Source organism: Lycorma delicatula, chromosome 4 (assembly GCF_047948215.1).
Source record: "Lycorma delicatula isolate Av1 chromosome 4, ASM4794821v1, whole genome shotgun sequence".
Classification (NCBI taxonomy): Eukaryota; Metazoa; Arthropoda; class Insecta; order Hemiptera; family Fulgoridae; genus Lycorma; species Lycorma delicatula.
The window spans coordinates 183,372,967-183,392,469 of record NC_134458.1 but is presented as its reverse complement, the minus strand read 5'-3'; the positions used below and the strand labels follow the sequence as shown (position 1 = coordinate 183,392,469).

The 19,503-nt window shown below is 29.7% G+C and overlaps 1 protein-coding gene across 4 annotated transcripts in view; it reads right to left on the bottom strand.

Moving 5' to 3' along the window:
- Window positions 1-239: 239 nt before the first annotated feature.
- Window positions 240-19,503, bottom strand: part of LOC142324141 (pre-piRNA 3'-exonuclease trimmer-like) — a 79,244-nt gene continuing 59,980 nt past the window's right edge. For all 4 annotated transcript variants that reach the window (XM_075364830.1, XM_075364831.1, XM_075364833.1 and 1 more), the window contains 5 exons: window positions 15,978-16,077; window positions 11,870-11,956; window positions 8,596-8,684; window positions 4,949-5,047; window positions 240-522 (listed from right to left, as the gene is read on the bottom strand). In XM_075364830.1, the coding sequence (XP_075220945.1) occupies window positions 459-522; window positions 4,949-5,047; window positions 8,596-8,684; window positions 11,870-11,956; window positions 15,978-16,077 (439 nt within the window). In that variant the 3' untranslated portion in view covers window positions 240-458. The remainder of the gene's footprint in view (window positions 523-4,948; window positions 5,048-8,595; window positions 8,685-11,869; window positions 11,957-15,977; window positions 16,078-19,503) is intronic.

Sequence of the window (19,503 nt, the reverse complement as noted above, 5' to 3'; positions counted from 1 at the left end):
GGGAAGTAATGCTACTGCATACTTAAGTGGAGTTGTACATATTAAGAGAGCAGCGAATATTTCAGTAAATGAATGCAAGGAGAGTAAAATATATTTGTCTAACTTTTATAAAACAAATCTGTAACATTGTTACAAATGTTAAACCTTATAAAAACAACTGTAGTTTAAAAAATTAAAAATTTCATTTTTACAGAAACCCTACCAAATCAAGTGAATAACACCATAAAAAATAGATTAAACAGGTTAAAAAGCAATTTTATTCTCTTAAAAATACAATTAAATTTTTATTTAATTACTTAATTTACACACAATTTACACACCATTGGAGAAAAACAAAGTATGAGTCTATGCATTTAAAAAAATAACCTTTCACATATTTCTGATTAAGTTCTTTCACTTGATACTATAGCTGGATGGATGTTAATTATTAAAATTTTAGATACTTATTTTACTTCATCTCATTTTAAAAGTTTTTGAATGAATGCACCAATACATAATCCTCCAGAAATCAACAAGCCACTCCTGAAAAAAAAATTAAATCAGCAAAGTTATAATGAAAAAAAAAGAAGGAAATAGTAAATATCATATAAAAAACTCTATTTCAATTTTATTTTGCATGTACTTTTATTCTTATAAAGCATTGATTCCCAAAGTGGTCCAGGTGGACCCCCAGGGGTCCACGGGAGACTCGACGGGGGTCTACATTGGTGTGACAAAAAAATGGGGGTTTACAATTCGTAAGCAGGGGTCCACAAAAATTCATCTGGTTTCGATAATGAAGAACTAAAATGTTGGCTTGACTTTGCATATCAATCTAGGCAGATAATGTTTTGAGAAGCTCAGCGACTGTTACTTGTAAAAACTTGCATATTCCATATTCAGTACAACGAACGTGTCGAGACTTGCAAAGCTGTCTCGAGACTTGGAAGCTGTTAGTTCGTGGAACTCAGCCGTAACGCAAATTTTCATAGTTAGATCTAATCTTCACATTTTCCGCCGACTGGAAATATGGCAGAAATGTAGCTGCAGGGGGTCCACCAGAACCAGCAAAATTTTGAAAGTGATCTATGAGAAAAATAAGTTTGGGAACCTCTGTTATAAAGAGTTATTTAATTCTTTAAGATTTATTTAATTCTATTTAAATATGATATTTATACATGTTTATTCCAATTCCAATTAATAAAAGTAATTTACATAAAACACATTTATATTTGTATTTTTTTTAATCACCTATTTTTTAAACTATCACCTAGATGAAGTAATGGTTTTCTAACAGTGATAATATCATTATATGACAAATTTTTTTTATAGGCACAAATTTCTATCTATAATTGAAGTGGATATGTCCATCATAGAGGACAGCTTGATCTGCATACCCCAACCATATCTAACCTATTAGCTACAATAGTGTGCTTCAATGTTACATTGTTTTTCCTCATAATGTAAACCCAAACAGACTAGTTATACACAAATCCTTGGCTCGTAACTGGATATACATACCTGAAATTCATCCACATGAATAAGGTACAACCTCTTCCATCACTAAGTAAAATATTGCTGGAGTCATAAAAGCATAAATTACTAATATCAACTATTATACATGAAGTACACATTACCTTTGAGGTTAAGAAATCACAATTGACAAACCCTTAACAAAAGTTACAAATGTTGGTATTTGGAATATATTATTTAACCTTTTAAATAAAGTATGCATAAAATATTGCAGATAAAGCGTGACAGTATTTCAAAACTGTTAAAAAAAATAGTTATAGAACACAATAAAAGTGATTTGCAGTAAGAACTTCATTGGATGTGTACAGGAAATTCAAGTATAACAGCATCAATCCAAATGAATTAAGAAGCATAAATAAAACTACTACTACATATATTTTTTTTTTATGAAACAATATTCTGTACCAAAAGGAAATATAAGTGAAATTTTTATCATAAAAGAAAAATCATGGTAAAATAAAAGCATCCTATTAATGTTATTAAAAAGTCACCCAGTAATACTTTTTTTTTATCCTTTTTTTAACACCCCCAAAGTGACCGGTCCTCGCCAATAGGCTTTACAGTCACCTCAGGGTGTCGTGGCAGTCGTCTGCCCCCCTGTCTTGCCCTTCTCTGAGGGCGTCCCAACGGGGTCCTCCTAGCTTCATCAAGGAGCAGTAGCCTTCCCTTCTGGAAGACCACTACACCCCTCCGCTAGAAGGCTGTACCCAGTAATACTTAGGCATCAAAAAGCACACATATTACATATAGTAGAGAATCACCATAATTATCCAAACATAATAAAATAGGTATTAGTTCATTAAGTTTATTTATTATGTGAATAAATAGATACATAAATTTTCTAAAGAAAAGTTCTTCATTAATAATAATTTTGGCTAAATTTAATATAATAATTGAACATATTATTATTACAAAATGAGAAATAAGGATTTACTTATTATAGCATCTTTCTTAAAATAATTATAAATAATGAGCTGAACAGACAAGAAATAAATAAATGACATGATATAGCGTTGTAATATTAGTAGCATTAATAAAATTTTAAACATTAATGAATCACAATAGCACTATGTTTCTGTTATCTTTATTTCACGGCACTTCTACAAAGATCTAAGACCCAGAAAATTTTCAAAGATTTGTATAAATTAAATATAAAAAGCAGCTTATTTATGGAAAAACACATTTAGAACAATCTTTTACTTTAATACATAATAATTTCACATCTAATAAAAATTGTTCCCCATTCAAAAGAATTAAGATAAGTAAGCAATAACAAAAGAAAATGAGCAATGTCATACTAACACTATATACTAGTAGTATATTACATACTATATATATATATATATATATTTATATTTATAAATTTTTGATATTACGCGATAAATAATTTACAGCAATTGTTATCTTTTGCAGTTTTTTTTTACAGATTAAAATATAATATATTTAAATTCTATTAAATAAACCACCTAGTACAGAATATTGAGATAAGACATATCTTACTTTAATTTTTCATGAAAGTACTTTCACATCCTCAGTTATGATTGAAAGAATTCCGTTGTTGCATAATAAAAATGTAAAAATAAAAACACTAAAATAATGATAACTGCATATTAATTTACATGAGTGCTGCTATCTGCTGCAGTTTTTTATAAGAACATCTTCCCCTCATGTCTGATGGTAAATCAAACTGAAATTTTGTTTGTATTTATATATCATTATTTTTCTAATATTTAATTTGTCATTTTTATTAATTTCTAACATTTAAAAATTGTGTTAATATCAGAAATAGAATGTTCATTGTTTATTAAATGGTCTACCCTCCCTCATTATTAATTACATTAATAGTATATTATCATTATATCACATTAATAGTCTGATGTGAGGTATCTTGTGGGGATGTACGGTGTCTTGTGGGTGTGTGAGGTCAGTGTCTGTTAATTGTGGTGTCTGAACGTGTGTGAGGGCGTATTCCTCCCTTCCTGAAGTAATATAAATCAGATGTACCAGGAAGGGTGAGTAGCCAGGGGTAGAGGTTTAGTCAGTAATGTGCAGGAACACATACGCATTTAATAACATCTTGCAGAACCTGTTACTGAGCCCAACACTGTCTAGGTGCCCATAAATGGGGTTCCTCCACCTCTTTAAAAAAAACAACCATCATTAACACTTCTAAATACTAGCTGGCGTCTTTCGCTGCAAAATAGGTGTTTTTACATATGCGATAATCTCCTCGTCCAGTGAAAATCTCTTTCCTCCAAGTGAAACTTCAAAGTTAGGGAAAAAATTGTTTGGGGCCAGATCTGGTGAATACAGATAGTGGTCAACCAAGCCCACCGGGTTGGTCTAGTGGTGAACACGTCTTCCCAAATCAGCTGATTTGGAAGCCGAGAGTTCCAGCATTCAAGTCCTAGTAAAGCCAGTTATTTTTACATGGATTTGAATGCTAGATCGTGGATACCGGTGTTCTTTGGTGGTTGGGTTTCAATTAACCACACATCTCAGGATTGGTCGAACTGAGAATGTACAAGACTACACTTCATTTGCACTCATACATATCATCCTCTGAAGTATTATCTAAACGGTAGTTACCGGAGGCAGCAGTAAGACTGTTTATTTGGGGATCGCATAATTTCCAGAACTGCTAACACTGCTTGACCACCCCAGTCTCCAGACCTTTCAATCTGCAACTTCTTTTCATGGGGACATCTGGAGAGCGTTGGGTACCAGACTTCACCATAAAACCTTGCCCAGCTCAAAACACAAATTGAAGAGGAAATTGTCAACCTTCTGAAGAAAACATTGCACCACGCTTGCAAAATTTTCAGAATCGACTTACTGAATGTGTATGAAAAGATGGACAGCACTTAAGCGAAACAATTTTTAAAAAGTAATTTATATTGAAATTTCCACTCTTGTAGAACATATTTTCAACATCAAATAAAAGTTAGTAACTTTTCATCATTTTTCTAATTATTTAAAATTTTCCCGTTTCTCTGCACCACTCTGTATGCATTTGTGTGTGTGTGTGTGTGTGTGTGTGTGTGTGTGTGTGTGTGTGTGTGTTGTATGTGTGTGTGTGTGTGTGTGTGTGTGTGTGTGTTGTGTGTGTGTGTGTGTGTGTGTGTGTGTGTGTGTGTGTGTGTGTGTGCATGCGCGTGTAAGTGCTGATGCTAGGTACTTACAAAACTTAACACAGATGAATCATGTAAAAGTTTTTAAACACAATCTCTCAAAATTAAGCAAGAAATCTTGCATATGCACTATTCAAAAGATTTCAAGGAAAAATCTACAACTGTTGAAATTCACCAGTAAACATGCTAAAAATCTATATAACTTAAATTTCAAGATCAATACATTTTATGTCTAAACATTAACAGCTAGAGCTAATCTTAATTTTTGTGTTTTTCTTTATAAAGAAAATAATAATAATACTAACCAGAGAACACCACGGATAATCGTTGAATCCCTGAATGGGTGATACAAAGAAACTCTATACTTTTCATGTTTTAGAAAATCTCTCAAAATCTGTCTAGCACTGAAACAAAAAAAAAAAATATTGGAATTTATCATTAAATAAACAACAAATGAGTATACTCCCTCCTCCAATAGTGTATTTAAATTAAAAAATATGAACATACCCTATTACTAACTGAAACATTAAGTTAACAGACTGTTTTATAGTTCATTGTTTTAAAGATCCATTTCCAATCATTAACCACTTTTTTCTTTTTTTTTAATTTTTATCTTCTGTGTAGAGACAAGTAATTTTTCATTTTAACTTTAGTTAAATGGAAAAACCTACTATACAGAAAAATATTAATGCATTTAATGGAAAGCAAATTTTGAACAAACATATGGGTCAGACTGAGAACTTCCTCCTTTTTTTTAAATTTGTAAAAGTTATTAAAAAGCTCAAAAGTATTGTTACAAGTATGATTTTTCTAACTAAAAAGTTTAAAAATTTAATTATTATATTCAGAAACTAGCTTTAAACATATACACTGTTACTTTTAATCAAATTATTATAATAATCTAAATTTGATATTACTTATATATAATTTAACTACTAAGTTTTTTATTAAAACATTCTGTAGACATTTGGAATTTATAAAATGATTCTCTCACAGATGTTTTGTCAATAAAATGTTGATTTAAACAAGTACACAATTTATCTCACTGTAGAAAATAAATTCTATTCAGACCAATGGCACTCTTCTAACAAGATATCATGCTATGGAATAACTATTATTTTAAAATTAGGGTATGTTTTTTTTTTTTTACTTGTTTAAATCTAAAAATAATTTACATGACAAAGCAATTACAAAAGTAGGCTCATTTACCCACACAAGTTCATACGTATTAAAAATGTTATAAAGATAATATATAAAAAACCTAAGTGTTCAATGCTTTTGTAATAAAAAAAATACTACTCCACTCAATACTCTTACCCCTGCATGAATTTGCAAGTATTCCACTGAGCATCTTCTAGGCATGGAGTGGGAGGTGCTCTTCATATATGATGAGCATCGGAGAAATAAAATATATTCAAAGCAGATGAAAACTAGTGAACTGCTTAGGACTAGCAATTCAGTGTAAAATCATGTAGGCTAAGAAAAGAAAAACTTCTTTAAAAGTATGGTTCACAAATCAAAAGACTGTTTTGTGAATATATATACTATTATGCTTTAGTGACGTTTAATTAATAACTTATATAAATAGTAAAAAGCATAAAAAATATTATTTTTTATCTTGAAATATTAAAGAGTAAAAAATAAAATGCACAATTTATTCTTTAAGTACTACATAAAAAAAATGTCTTGCATATTTTGTTAATCTGATCAGTTTTAATGTGTATTAAAGAAAGAAAACAAAGACTGTAGAAAAATATTAATTTTACTTTAACTTTTCTTTCCCTAGATTCTTATTTATAAAGTTAATCATGAATGAATAGCATACGGAAATGAGAATTACTTTTTCATATCCATCAAAATTTGCAAAACTAACAATGTCATGTCTTAAGTCATTTTTTACAGTAAAGAGTAAAACACAAACCAGATTTTAGGTAATTCATAAGAGTTAAAAAGAAAATACTTTTTACTGAAATCAACATTCAAGATAAACCAGTTTACTCCTTCAACACTTCCTTATCATTTATAGAATACTATTAGTCATGGCTTACCAGAAATTTAAAAAGCAAGTAAAATTAGACAATCAAACAAAAGTTAGTGGCCCTAAATTAATTCTTCATTATACTTTTACTGTACTACTCACAAAACATGATTGATGTATTCAAAATTTTTCTTTAAAATACATAATTCCATAAAAGAGATCCCTGTAAACAGATTGAAGTTATTGGTGACCTGATAATACAAGATAAATGTAAGATATAGATTAAGATCAGGAGACAACAATGGCAAGGAGGTGCATTAGAAGAAAAGTAAATTATTCAACACGTTGAAATTAACTTCAAAGGCTATTGAAAAATAAGTTTCTCATAATTACATAGCTATAATGACATGATTTTGAAATCTGAATACTAAGAAGTGCAGAAGAGAATAATGAGCACTCATCAACTGGATATAAAGGAATGTTAAAAACTATCAAGCAAACAATGAAAGAACATTGTATTAAGAAAGATCATAAAAGAGGGTTCAATAAACCTATTAAAGAATATAAAAAATACTGTAAATTATACTATTAAGATTATAAAGAATAAATAATAACTGGACTCTTAGGGTGCAAAATGTAATCATTAACCTCTTGGGGTACATCTAAAAGTTAGCATAAAAAGTTATTTCATAAACTGTACAAATTAAAAAAAGAAACTTCTCAAAAAAGCAAATAATCTTGATATTCCATTCAATAGTCAGTCAATCTTCATTTTAACTTCTTTAATATACTTTGTGTACATATTCTAACGATTAAAATTTTGATTTTTAATGACATTTGGTAATAGAAGTGTGGTTTGGCCTCTGAAAAAGGAATAAGACAAGATACCTATCAACATCAACTTTTTTTAATATTTACATTGATGATTTAATAAAAAAAAAAAAAATGTTCTAGAAGAAGAAAGGATAAGTGTAGCAAGAAGGAGAATAAATTATGTAAAGTACATAGATGACATGATTTTTATTATTAGGAAATGAAACAGGATATTCAACACATGAAGGTACTGTGGTAGAATCAGGAATGAAAATGAATGTTACAAAAAGTAAAGTAATGAGAATAATAGGAGACAATAAGCCAATACACAAAAGAAAGAAGAATTAAACAAGTAAATCAGTTTTAGATATTTAAGCAACATGTTAAATGATGACTGTAAATGTGAAAATGAGATAAACAAGATTAGCAATGACTTAGGAAGCAATAAAAATAGAAAGAAATAGTAGTAAGGTCATGTAGTAAGGTTGAATTAGAGTTGAAAATGTGTTTTGCTCGAAAGTGTATGTTTGGAATATACTCTTGTGTGGATGTGAAACATAAGACCTAAGAAAAAGCAAAAAAAAAAAAAAGACTGGAGACATTTGAAACCTGGGAATTGAGAAGATAGGAGATTAAATGAACTATGAGAAAAATAAATTAGTAATGAAGAGAGTTAAAAACAGAAACTTAATCAGAGTAATTCAAAGTTATTCGGAAAGAAAACCTGGCTGTGATACAAAATGAGAGAAGATTTATTAAAACATTGCTAGAAAGATCAGTAGAAGGTGCAAGAAAATGAGTCTATAAAGGAGATAAAAAATTACAGAAGGAAAAATTTTATTTCAAAAGTTTAGCAGGAAAACAAAAACAAACATGGTATAAGGAATCTGCCTCAAGTCAGGTAATATGACCATATGATGATCACAAATCATGATATAAAGTAATTTTTTCTTTCTACACTTCCCACATAAAATTACACAGCGCATTTTCTTAAATTACACAGACATACTGGCAAATTGCTTTCTTTGGAAAGCTTTTGATAAACAAACAGAAATGTTTGCTCCCATACAATCAAAACTAGCAAGGCTATAATTAGGTTGTATACAACCCCCACAATTTCTTCTTTTTGTGAAAGGGGAAATGACATTAAGATAATCTTACCATGAAAAATTTGATACAGCAACTAAAACACTTTTATTATTTAATGGTTTAGTATCAACAGAACAGTACTTGGCCAACATCTCTGCTACCTGAAAAGTAACAAGTAAAGTAATGTTAAGTTTCTCAAGTTTCATTAAACACAGTTTCATTTCATAAAATAAAGACATAAGTAAATTTTCCTATTGTCTTCAAGTGTCTTAAGTAAAAAAATTCTTTTTTTATTACTTTGATAGTACATTCACTTCAATACTAGCAACAATGTAAGTTTTTAAATAAATAAAAACATACTGAAATTCCAAAACTTATCAACTATACAGTCAATTATTAAAATGACAAAACATAAATAAACAAATGCAAATTTTTTTTCAAGACAAAGATAGACTTTATCCCAAATTACATTTATAATTCAACTAGTATCCCCACTGTAGCATGTGATAAATGGTTACTTGCATTGCATTTCGCGTCATGGTCAGGGAATGTTTAGTTGATCAGGGTGAGCAAAGTGAACCCTTCCCATCTAGCCAGGGCTTCATCGCCTGAGCCCCCTGAGTTCATTAAACTCAAGCTTGTAAGAATAATAATGATAAATAAAAATATTAAAGCCTGTTCAATTTATAAAAATTATCAGTATATTGTAATTTCTTCAGAGCAACAGTTTGGTCAGTAAAGGATGCACTAATTGGATTTTAGATTTCTTGTTGTGGCTTCGCTTGTGCAATACATTATCAAAATTAAAAATATAAATTACCATCACAATGTTAACAAGACTCAAAGATTGAGTCATTAGCGGTAGAATTAAACAGCAAAGTGTAAAACAACAATTTATGTTTTTTTACCCCTTATATTAAAATTCAAAAAACCTGAATATGGTTTTTAGATATTTATCTGAATAGTACTTTCAAGCTCAAATTGGGTGAATTTAGTATAGGCGGAAATAAGGAAAATTTGCAATCATTACGTAAAGTTTTTATTACCTTTCTTCATCCTTTTCAAGGTTGAATTTCAAAAATCTAGAAACTGGTTTTTAGACATTCAAATGAAGATTACACACACCAAAATCAAGTTGATATCTTCAATTGTTACTAAGAAATTTAAAAAAAAAATAATAGTAAATTTCATTGTTACTCCATGTTAACCCTTTAAATTCAGAATTTCAAAAACTCTTTTCTTAGTATGCACTTACACCATAAGAAGAATGTGTATAAAAATTTTCATCAATTTATCTTCAGTAGTTTTTGCTGGGCGTAGATTAAGGATCACTCACTACATGTCTTTTAAATAAGCATATTTAAACTACAATCAGTACTTTATTTCAGTAATTATATTCCATTTTTTCCCAGCAATTATTAGGCTATTCATTTTTATCCTATAATATAAAATTATACTAAGATACATATAGATTAATGAATCACTTATAAAACATTTTAATTACTCTCCTAGTTAAATAGTATTGGATTTTGTGTGTATTCATGTTGCTTTTAAATTATTAAACAAAAATACACACACAGTTACTAGATTCATTTCAAATCTAACTTGTACAACAAGCAGCCTTCTGATAAAGTTATGTTCCTGTAATTCCTTTCTATACCAGCTATTAGGCAGCTTGCAAGGATCTATTATATAACTGTTTTATAAAACTGCAATACCTACGGACATTAAACAAAGGTTAATACTGCAGACTGCTCATTAAAAACAGCAGTGATATACCAAAAATAATATCTGATAAAATAAACAGCTTCAATCAAAATCAAATGTGTATGAAACTCAAATACTGACAACAAAAAATGCTCACAGTACACATCAAATTATCAAAATACTCCAGATTGAACATTTGGAATATGTCAAGCAGAAGTATACTGAAAACTGAATGATGAAGAGTAATGTAAACTGTAAATGGTCTAATCCACATATAACAGAGCAGTTTCACTAACTGGATGCACCTTCACTAAATGCTACATGTAGCAATGACAACAATGGCAAAAAAATTGTTGTTCTTGTAATGGCATTGACGGATTATTACAATAGGAGGAAAATCATAATGCATGCATGAAATGATAGCTACAGTGTCATAGTATAAAGATGTTTATAAATGATGCTTTTACTTTTTCAAATATTCCTCGCACAAATTTCTTGGTGCACAGTTCAGATTCTGACTGGTCTTGGCCGTTACAAGAGATAACTAAGCTTTGCAAAATGAGTTTATTTTGATGCTAGCATCATTGTTCATTTACCAAGCTTGCATACCTGATCAGTGCAACCAGATACCGGCAGTTTCATTAGTCTTCCTTTGTAAGAACTAGATAATTTTTTGAAGGCCTGGCCAAACTGATATGTTTTAACACTGATGGCTCCTTGGTACTGAATATGTCTCAAGCTGTCCTTATGTTGTGAGGTTTATTTAATAACACTGGCCTAGCTATTGATGGATTAATGAGCTACAGATATAATCATTACATGAAGAATGAATGCAGCTGTTCACAGATTGAATCAAGAAACTGCACTAAAAATCTAGACTTCTGGAATACAAAAAATTTGATTAACCAATCAAGTATTTTTTGAAGAACATATGACAACAAATGAGTGTGATAAAAGAAAAAAGAAAAATGTCAGCAACAATTTTCAAATGTTCTCTCTTTTGTTATATGAGACCATTTTTGTTGTTCAGTGTTAGAAGTATAAAACTGAAATGCTGCAAGTATCCTTTTCCAATTTTTTTTTATAATAGAATTTAAGGATGGATTTACATTTGGGCCAGTACAGTAAGACTGTTTTACTGCTTTTTTTTTTACATTTGGGCCAATGCAGACTGTTATGGTCATTAGCTATTAATAAATGCTAACAGAAACTATTCCTACAACTTTCTCATTTTGATGATCTACTTACAATTGTTTGCATTTTATCCTTACCTTACACCTTACCATTTCCAGGATATTACTCCCTTACCCAGCATCCTTCATGATTATTATCCACAATGTTATAAACTCAAAGAAAAAAAATTATAATTTTTTTTAGTTGAGTGCCAAGTTTCTCTACTTTACAAGTGTTTCACACTTCATAGACATAGTCTTTAACAAACAACTCATTACAAAATAAAATCCCATAAATTATCAGATATGATTAAATAAAGTTTCTTAATACATAACATGCACATAAATATAAACAAATAATGCACGCTCAAATAAAGCTACAAAAAAAAAAAAATAATCACTAATATATATATATATATATATAAATCAAAGTCTCTTAAAAAATACTAATTTTTTCAAACTTTTACCTCTAGTGAACTGATACTGCAGTTTCCTTTAACCTTTACTAACAATATTTGAGGTCTATTTGATGGTGGATCATCACCAGCAAAATTCTGGAAAAATTATGAAAAACAGAATTATCATTGTTTTAGGATTAAATGAGAATCATACCAAAATTCTTTTATACTAACAAACACGTTATTATAAAAATGGTACTGAAGTTAGTTTATAAAACAAAGATCTCTAAAGTAAAGACTGTTGCATCATAAAAAATTTATTCGGAAAACTTTATTTTATTTCTCCTAAACTACATACATTATACTGCTTCTCTATATAATCGCAACATGAATTAAGATGTTTATTGTAGCGATACAACAGCTTCAATATACCCTCATCATATTCTTCTGCCACCAGTCCATTTAGCCATTGATTAACAGCATTTTAAAGTTCATTGTCACCTGCAAATTGCTTATCACTCAAAAATTCTTTCAATTTCGCAAACAAATGGTAATCAGAACAGGCTAAGTCCAGACTATATGGCGGGTGATCGTAAATTTCCCATCCAAATGTTCTCAGAAAGTCACGTGTTGGACCCGCAACATCTGGATGTGCATTATCGTGCAGCAAGATTGCACGTTGCACGATTGACCGTTGGTCAGCCGTCCATGTCAATTTTGAATGGCGCGCCATAACTTATGTAGAGTTTTGCACTAGGCATCTGCATTTATAGTCATTCCATGTGGCATGAAATCAATTAGCAGTATGCCAAACTGATCCCAAAAGACTGTGGCCATCAGTATGTGTCCAAATGGCTGTGGTCTGACCTTTATTGATCTGGTTGGTGACTGAGGATGATAACATTCACTTGACTGCCATCTTCTCTCTGGCATGCAATATTAAATCCATGTTTCATCGCCAGTAACAGTTTAATTAAGGACTCATCACTTTATCTGTGTAGCATATCAAAAATTCCAAAGCAGATCCCATTGGGATTTTTTTGTGACGTTCCATTCCCGTTAAGACATGTGGCACCCAACATGCACAAACCTTGCTGAAGCCTAAATGGTCATCAATGTGATCAATAACAGCTCTTGAAACATCAGGAAAAAGAAGGGCCAAGTTGGAAATTGTTGGAGGCAATTTTTCCTGATTTCATCATCGACTCAACAAGTCCTTGGTGATTACAAGCCTCCCCAAAAGTTCATCACACACATTAATTCTGTTATTTCTAAACCTTTCACGCGAACACACATTCACCATTGAAAGTAGCCATTTTTTAATGTATCGAAAAAGATGTCCCGGTTCTGCTGCAATTTGATTGTTGGTTCTTTGTTGTAACTTTGGGGGCATCTCAAACCCATGTTTTACTATCTATTTTGCAGTAAATCCATTCTTTCAGCGTGAAAATTTAACTACAAGCAGAGGATAATCATGGAAAACACACATCCAAAATTTGGTTGTCAGGGGTCAAAGGTCCAATTGTAGAAGAACCCGGACATTCTATACTATTAATGGGTAAAACATTCAGTAAGTTTTGTGTGTATTTATGTTTCTGAGATGCTGCAGGATGATCCTAGATCAAGTCAAACTGGAATATTTACTTTAACTATACTGGAATACCAATAATAGTAATGGTGTACTATTATTTTAGGGTTTAATTAACATCAATTTTTAGGAAGTCAATCTGAACTGAACAAGACAAACACAGTTAAAATTTAACTGAGCTTAGTCAGTTGTATGCTGGTGTATCTCTGAATAAAAAAACCTTAAAATTTATTATTTTATTTACAAATCATCAATTTCACTATAATAATGAACAATGTCAATGTTTTCTTACATACAAAGACAAACAGTGTTGTCTATTCAGCAATGTTCATTATCAAAATTTATTTTAACTAATTTATTTTATATAAAACAATGAATCCTGCAATAAGAAATTTTTATATATTCCTTACCATTTGTGGTTTTAGTTGTTGCATTTGATTTTATGGAATATTTCAAATTACTCTCTCACAGAGAATCAAATTTATCTTACAAAGGCTTTTTTTATTAATTATTTCTCACTATATACATGTTTTTTTTTTTCATTTATGTTATTTATAGTAACAAAACAACACAGTTAAAAGCACAAAAAAAAAGATTTAGAAACATTGGCTTCATAAAAGATAACTGATTTGCAATAAATAACATAAAAGAGAAGATTGTTAATATAATACTACACCATAGAGGAAGCAACAATAAAAAATTATACTTTTCTAGCACCACAAGCTTTCTAACTAGGTCCACCCACCAATAATTCAGCTCAAATTGAGTAGCATTAATATTTAATTATAATACTTATCTGGAATTTCTGTAACTATATTAATTGTATTGTAGTTATAAGAACTCTTTATGTTCTTAGGTGGGATTATGTGAAAAAAGTAAATGTTTAGTCATTCAAAAATACATGCCATAAATGTATATTTAATAGACTTTTACAAAGCTGACTAAGTATATCATATATATATAGGCTAAGTATATCAAATTAAATTGAATAAAAGAACATTCATTGGTATTGTTTTCTTACAGTCATACTATTCTAATACTTATATTGATTATTACCTTCTTTTTTTTATGATTGTTTGTAAGATATATATTATGATTTATTTTTTAAATATAACTTGATTCTTTTTTTTTAAGTTAGATATTTTTTGATCTTTTAATTAATTTTCTTTTTTTGTCTTGGAATGTACTACACTCCAAGTATTTCTTATTTAATACATATCTCATGGTTGATAGTAACACACATCAAGATTATAAATCAGTATCAGTATCAAAATGATAGTTATTAATTTTTTTTGGGTAAGTTCCACTGCAAGCAGATAGACCAGACCATCGCAGACCTAATTCTGCGGGCTGTCTGATGGAGGTGGAAAAAACACATTACAACCTTTTAAATAAAATTTGTGCTACTGAATTTCGCTTCAGATTTAGATCCAGTAAACATGTCTGGTTTTTCTGATGAGTGGGATGCCTTTTTTATGAGAATTGTAACATCAAAAGAAAATGAAGATTTAAGTTCATGAGCAGCAGGACTACAACAAATTATATTAAGGGAATACTCCAAAAAATTTAAAGAGTATTACACAATGGATATAAAAACATTTTGAATGATTACTCATTCACCTGGAGAATGTAATTTCAGAAAAGTTATATCAAACTTCAAAAAATGTATTGATCCTACAGAAAAATTTAGTCGCTTTGAGTAAGATTTAAAAATAAATTCACGGTGAACACAACCTGCTAATTTGGTGTATATATATATATAAAACCCTATATATATATATATATATATATATATATATATATATATATATAAAACCCTATATATATATATATATATATATATATAGGGTTTTCAATCAGTAGGTATAATATTATTAGCTGTAAATTGATACATAATGAAAGTATTTTGCATGTAAAATCTTTAACTTTAATTTAATTTTAATCTTTGTGTGTTTAATGTAAATCTTTGCACGTAAGAATTCATATCAGATATCCATGATCATAATAAAAGATTAAGGGCAACACTCGCATCAAACAACTTATTTTCAAGTTGTTCCACATGACCAAATTTAGCCTTCATATAAAGAAGGCCTTCATTATATGAAGGCTAAATTAATGATGATCATGGTCTAATACCAGAAGGAATGACTGAAAAGAAAAAAGATCATTCAAAACTTAAAAAGGATTTAACTGACAGTACATAATATTCAACCAGTGACTTCCTTTCCACATAAAACTAAGTTGGTGTATTAGATCAAATTATATCTACTACAGTATAATCATTAAATTTAGTATCATCCATATTATGATATGAATTTGTTTTGAATATTCCAGTTCTTCTTTAAAATTTCTAAGATCTGTTTGAAAAAAGAGGAAATTCTGAATAAACAATTAAATGTGATCAGCAAAGTAATTACATTACATTTAAATTTTATATTAAATGATTTGTTAACACTGATAAATCACATCACATCTTTTGTAATGTAATTATTTACTTTTTAATAAAAAAAATCTGGATAAAAGTGTTTAATAAAAAAATTATGAATATGAATCTATAAAATAATGAACACTTTTATTCTTTCAACTCACCACATATCCAATTGAAGCTCGAACAACATTAACTTTATTAGCAAATTTTGCAACACTATTAATATGTTCAGTACTTGTCAAAGGTCTTCTATATGCATCTCTGCAAATAGAATATTTCATTATTACAAATACATAACAAAAATAAATAAATATAGTATACAGTTATAGATAAAATAACAGTTATATTAATTTTTAAAAGCTTGCTGATTTAAAACTAAAACTTTTAAACAGCTGCTATGTACATACTTAAACAATAAAATTTTCAATAATACTTATTTCTAAAGTACAGAGTTATCATAAAAGAATGGTGCGGTTTTGAACATGGTTTAAATTAAAACACAATTACTTACAGTTTATGTTTTTTATTTTTCAAATTTGTCGTCTCAAACATTTTTTTACATAATTAATAAATTTCAATATGTGCACCCTTAGTCGCTCGGCAAATGTCCAAACGATACTCAATACAAGAACTGACGTTGTGGTTACAACTGCTGATAAACAAACTTTTGGGTTGCTGGCTTTCAGGGATACCAATATAACATCTAGAAATTTCCCTACAGTCTTCCTATGAATTACTGAAACCGCACCATTCTTTTATGATAACCCTGTATATTACTGATCTACTTTTCAATTATTTTGAACCAAGATTGTAAATGATTAACCTCATAAGCTTTTATACAACAGTATGAAGTAATATATGAGGTGTGGCTATTAAATAACAAGACTAAATGATGTAAAATATTTTATTTTAAATTTATACACATTTATGCACATTTCCCTTCAATATACACCCCCTCTATCCCTACAACGCTCCAAGGAAAGTTCCCATTGTTCGAAATAGTGCTGGAAATCTTCTTCTGTGAGCTCTTTCATGACGCGTGCCGCTTTTTCTTTCACAGCTTCAACGGTCTGAAATCTTATTCCTTTTAATGCAGATTTGACCTTGAGGAACAGATAAAAGTCACATGGTGCCAGGTCAGGCAAATAAGGTAAATGGTCTAACACTGGGATGTTATACTTGGCTAGAAACATGACAGACAATGCAGTGTGAGCCGGTACATTCTCCTGATGAAGAACCCATGATTTGTTCTTCCACAATTTGGGTCATTTTTTTTTAATATCTTTTCACAGTTAAGAAATTAAAAACAATTTAATCATCATTAATCAATGTTGAAGGGAGATAATTACTTTTTTTAACTATATAATTATCAATTGTAAAGGAAATACAAGGTGCTAAAAAATAATTTTTTATCAAGGAATAACAATAAATCTTGTGAAAACAAAAATTACTCTATTTTCAGTGTATTTTAAGTGGCATCAATAACTGCAGTCACTAGACAGAAAAACTATGTCAGCAACTTATAGTAAAACTGCTACTAGTCATTATTTAACTTCAATAAACTATAAAAATCAGTTTCTTAATCATGGTATTACTCATTGGCATCTAACCCTTACTTCAAATTTTAAAAACTCTTCAACTTCCAGGGAGCTACTCTAAGAAAAAAATTATATTTCTCGCTACCATTTTCCAACATGATGATCAAATTGCAAGTAAAGTATTAGTAATATTTGTCTAAAGATCTAACATTTTTAATAATTTTCTTTAAAAAATCACAATTTTGACTAAAATACAAATCTCTTAGACAAGTAAGAAAATGAAAATAAAGTCATAACACCTAAAATTGAAGTTATCTCCTGAAGCACAATATATGGTCTACCTAATGAAGCTGTGTTGTAGTGGGTGAGACAAGTACAGGTATTTCATAAACAGCCATATTACATAAGGGATTGATATAGCCGTTTATTAAACTCACAGCCACTTAATTCTCCATCAATGAAGTACCCATAACAAAAATCTGACCAGAAATCATCAATTTTTTGTGTTTTTTAGGTAACTAGTTCACTGCATAGGATTCAAATTTATACAGGAATTCGATGTGAAAATTTTATTGCTTATGAAAATACCCGACAATGATTCAACCTGACCAGAGACTTTCAGAATGAAAGGTTGTAACATTACCTCTCTGCCATGATGGCCAGATGAGTGGTTAAAATTAAGTTTTTATTTTAATTCCTATTAATACAAATCACAATGAATTATCCTGACACACTAATTACAATGTTAGGAAAAAAAGAAAACTGAATTCTAGCTAAGAAGTTATCTCAATCATTGCTTTAGATTTCTATAAATCTTTGGTTAGTAACCATTTCCAGACAACTCCAATAAAGAAACAGCTGCTCTACTGCTCACAAGAAGGTGCCAGTCCCTGAATCCAAGAAAGAAGAGAAAAAATAAAAAAGAAGGGTAAAGAGTAGACATAAGATATGAATCAACTGATAGATTGTCTGCCATTCATCAGGATAGTTAAATGTCTTACCTCAAACTTAATCCACAAATTGACTTTTATATTTTTATAATGAAATTACCTGCTATCATTTTAGCAGCTGCTTGCTGATTTATTATAAGAATCTTGCAGTTGCTGTATAATGTCAACATGAAATCGCAAATTAAAGAAGAAGTCTCAGGAAGAAACAAACTAGATGTAATCCAAAACCAAATATAGCAATAATCATAATTTTCATTATGGAATGGTAGTTATTGTATTAATAGCACATCATCCAAATAAGAACTACAGTTAGTTAATTTTGATACTCTATACAGTGTATTAAACATAGTTTTCTAAATTTTTTAAATACTCTAACTTGAGCCAAATAATCATTTCTGTAATTTTTCATTCAAGTAACGGTTTTTTATTAATGAGGTGGATATACATTTGATAAAAAATTATTTTTTGAAAATAACAGCAACTATAGCATTTTAAAATTATTTTGTTTACATATAAACAAAAACATTTATGTATGTAAGGTCATTCAAAAGACAAGCTACCATTCTTTTTTTCATTAAAAGTATAAGAATGAGAGCAGAAAAAGTTGGTAGAGAGCAGCTCTAAAATTTTCTAACTATGAGTGTATTTTTGCAACTTCAAAAAGTTCACAGTTGGCCAATAACCAATGTGTGCTAATGTACTAGGTGCTTCTCGCATATTTATTTTGTACAATGTTACTGCATTATTTATTACGTTATTTTGTACAGGGTGAGCAACATAAAACCGAACCCATAATGAAACTGCTACCCAACACTATTTATGAAATTCTCACCCAACTAGTGCAACTAGTATGTTACTATTAATTGTTACTCCTGTTTGTCATGTGGTTACAGGTCAGTGCAGTAAACATTTTGTTGCAGTGCAGCAGTATTGTGAGTGCAGTTGTGTTTGTGTAAAATGCCTCATTCAATCCAGGAAAGGATAGCTAGTTGAGTTCTATATTCATTCTGGATCGTTTGAAGAATCATGACAAGTATTCATAGAAAAATTTCCGAATGTCTGTATCCCAGAGTAGCATAAACATAAAGAGCATACACAATTTAATAGGCATAAAAGTAGCATACACAATTTAGTTAAAAAATGGCGTACAACAGGTTCAGTTTAAAATGCAAAACGAAATAGGGAACCTTCTGTTAGGA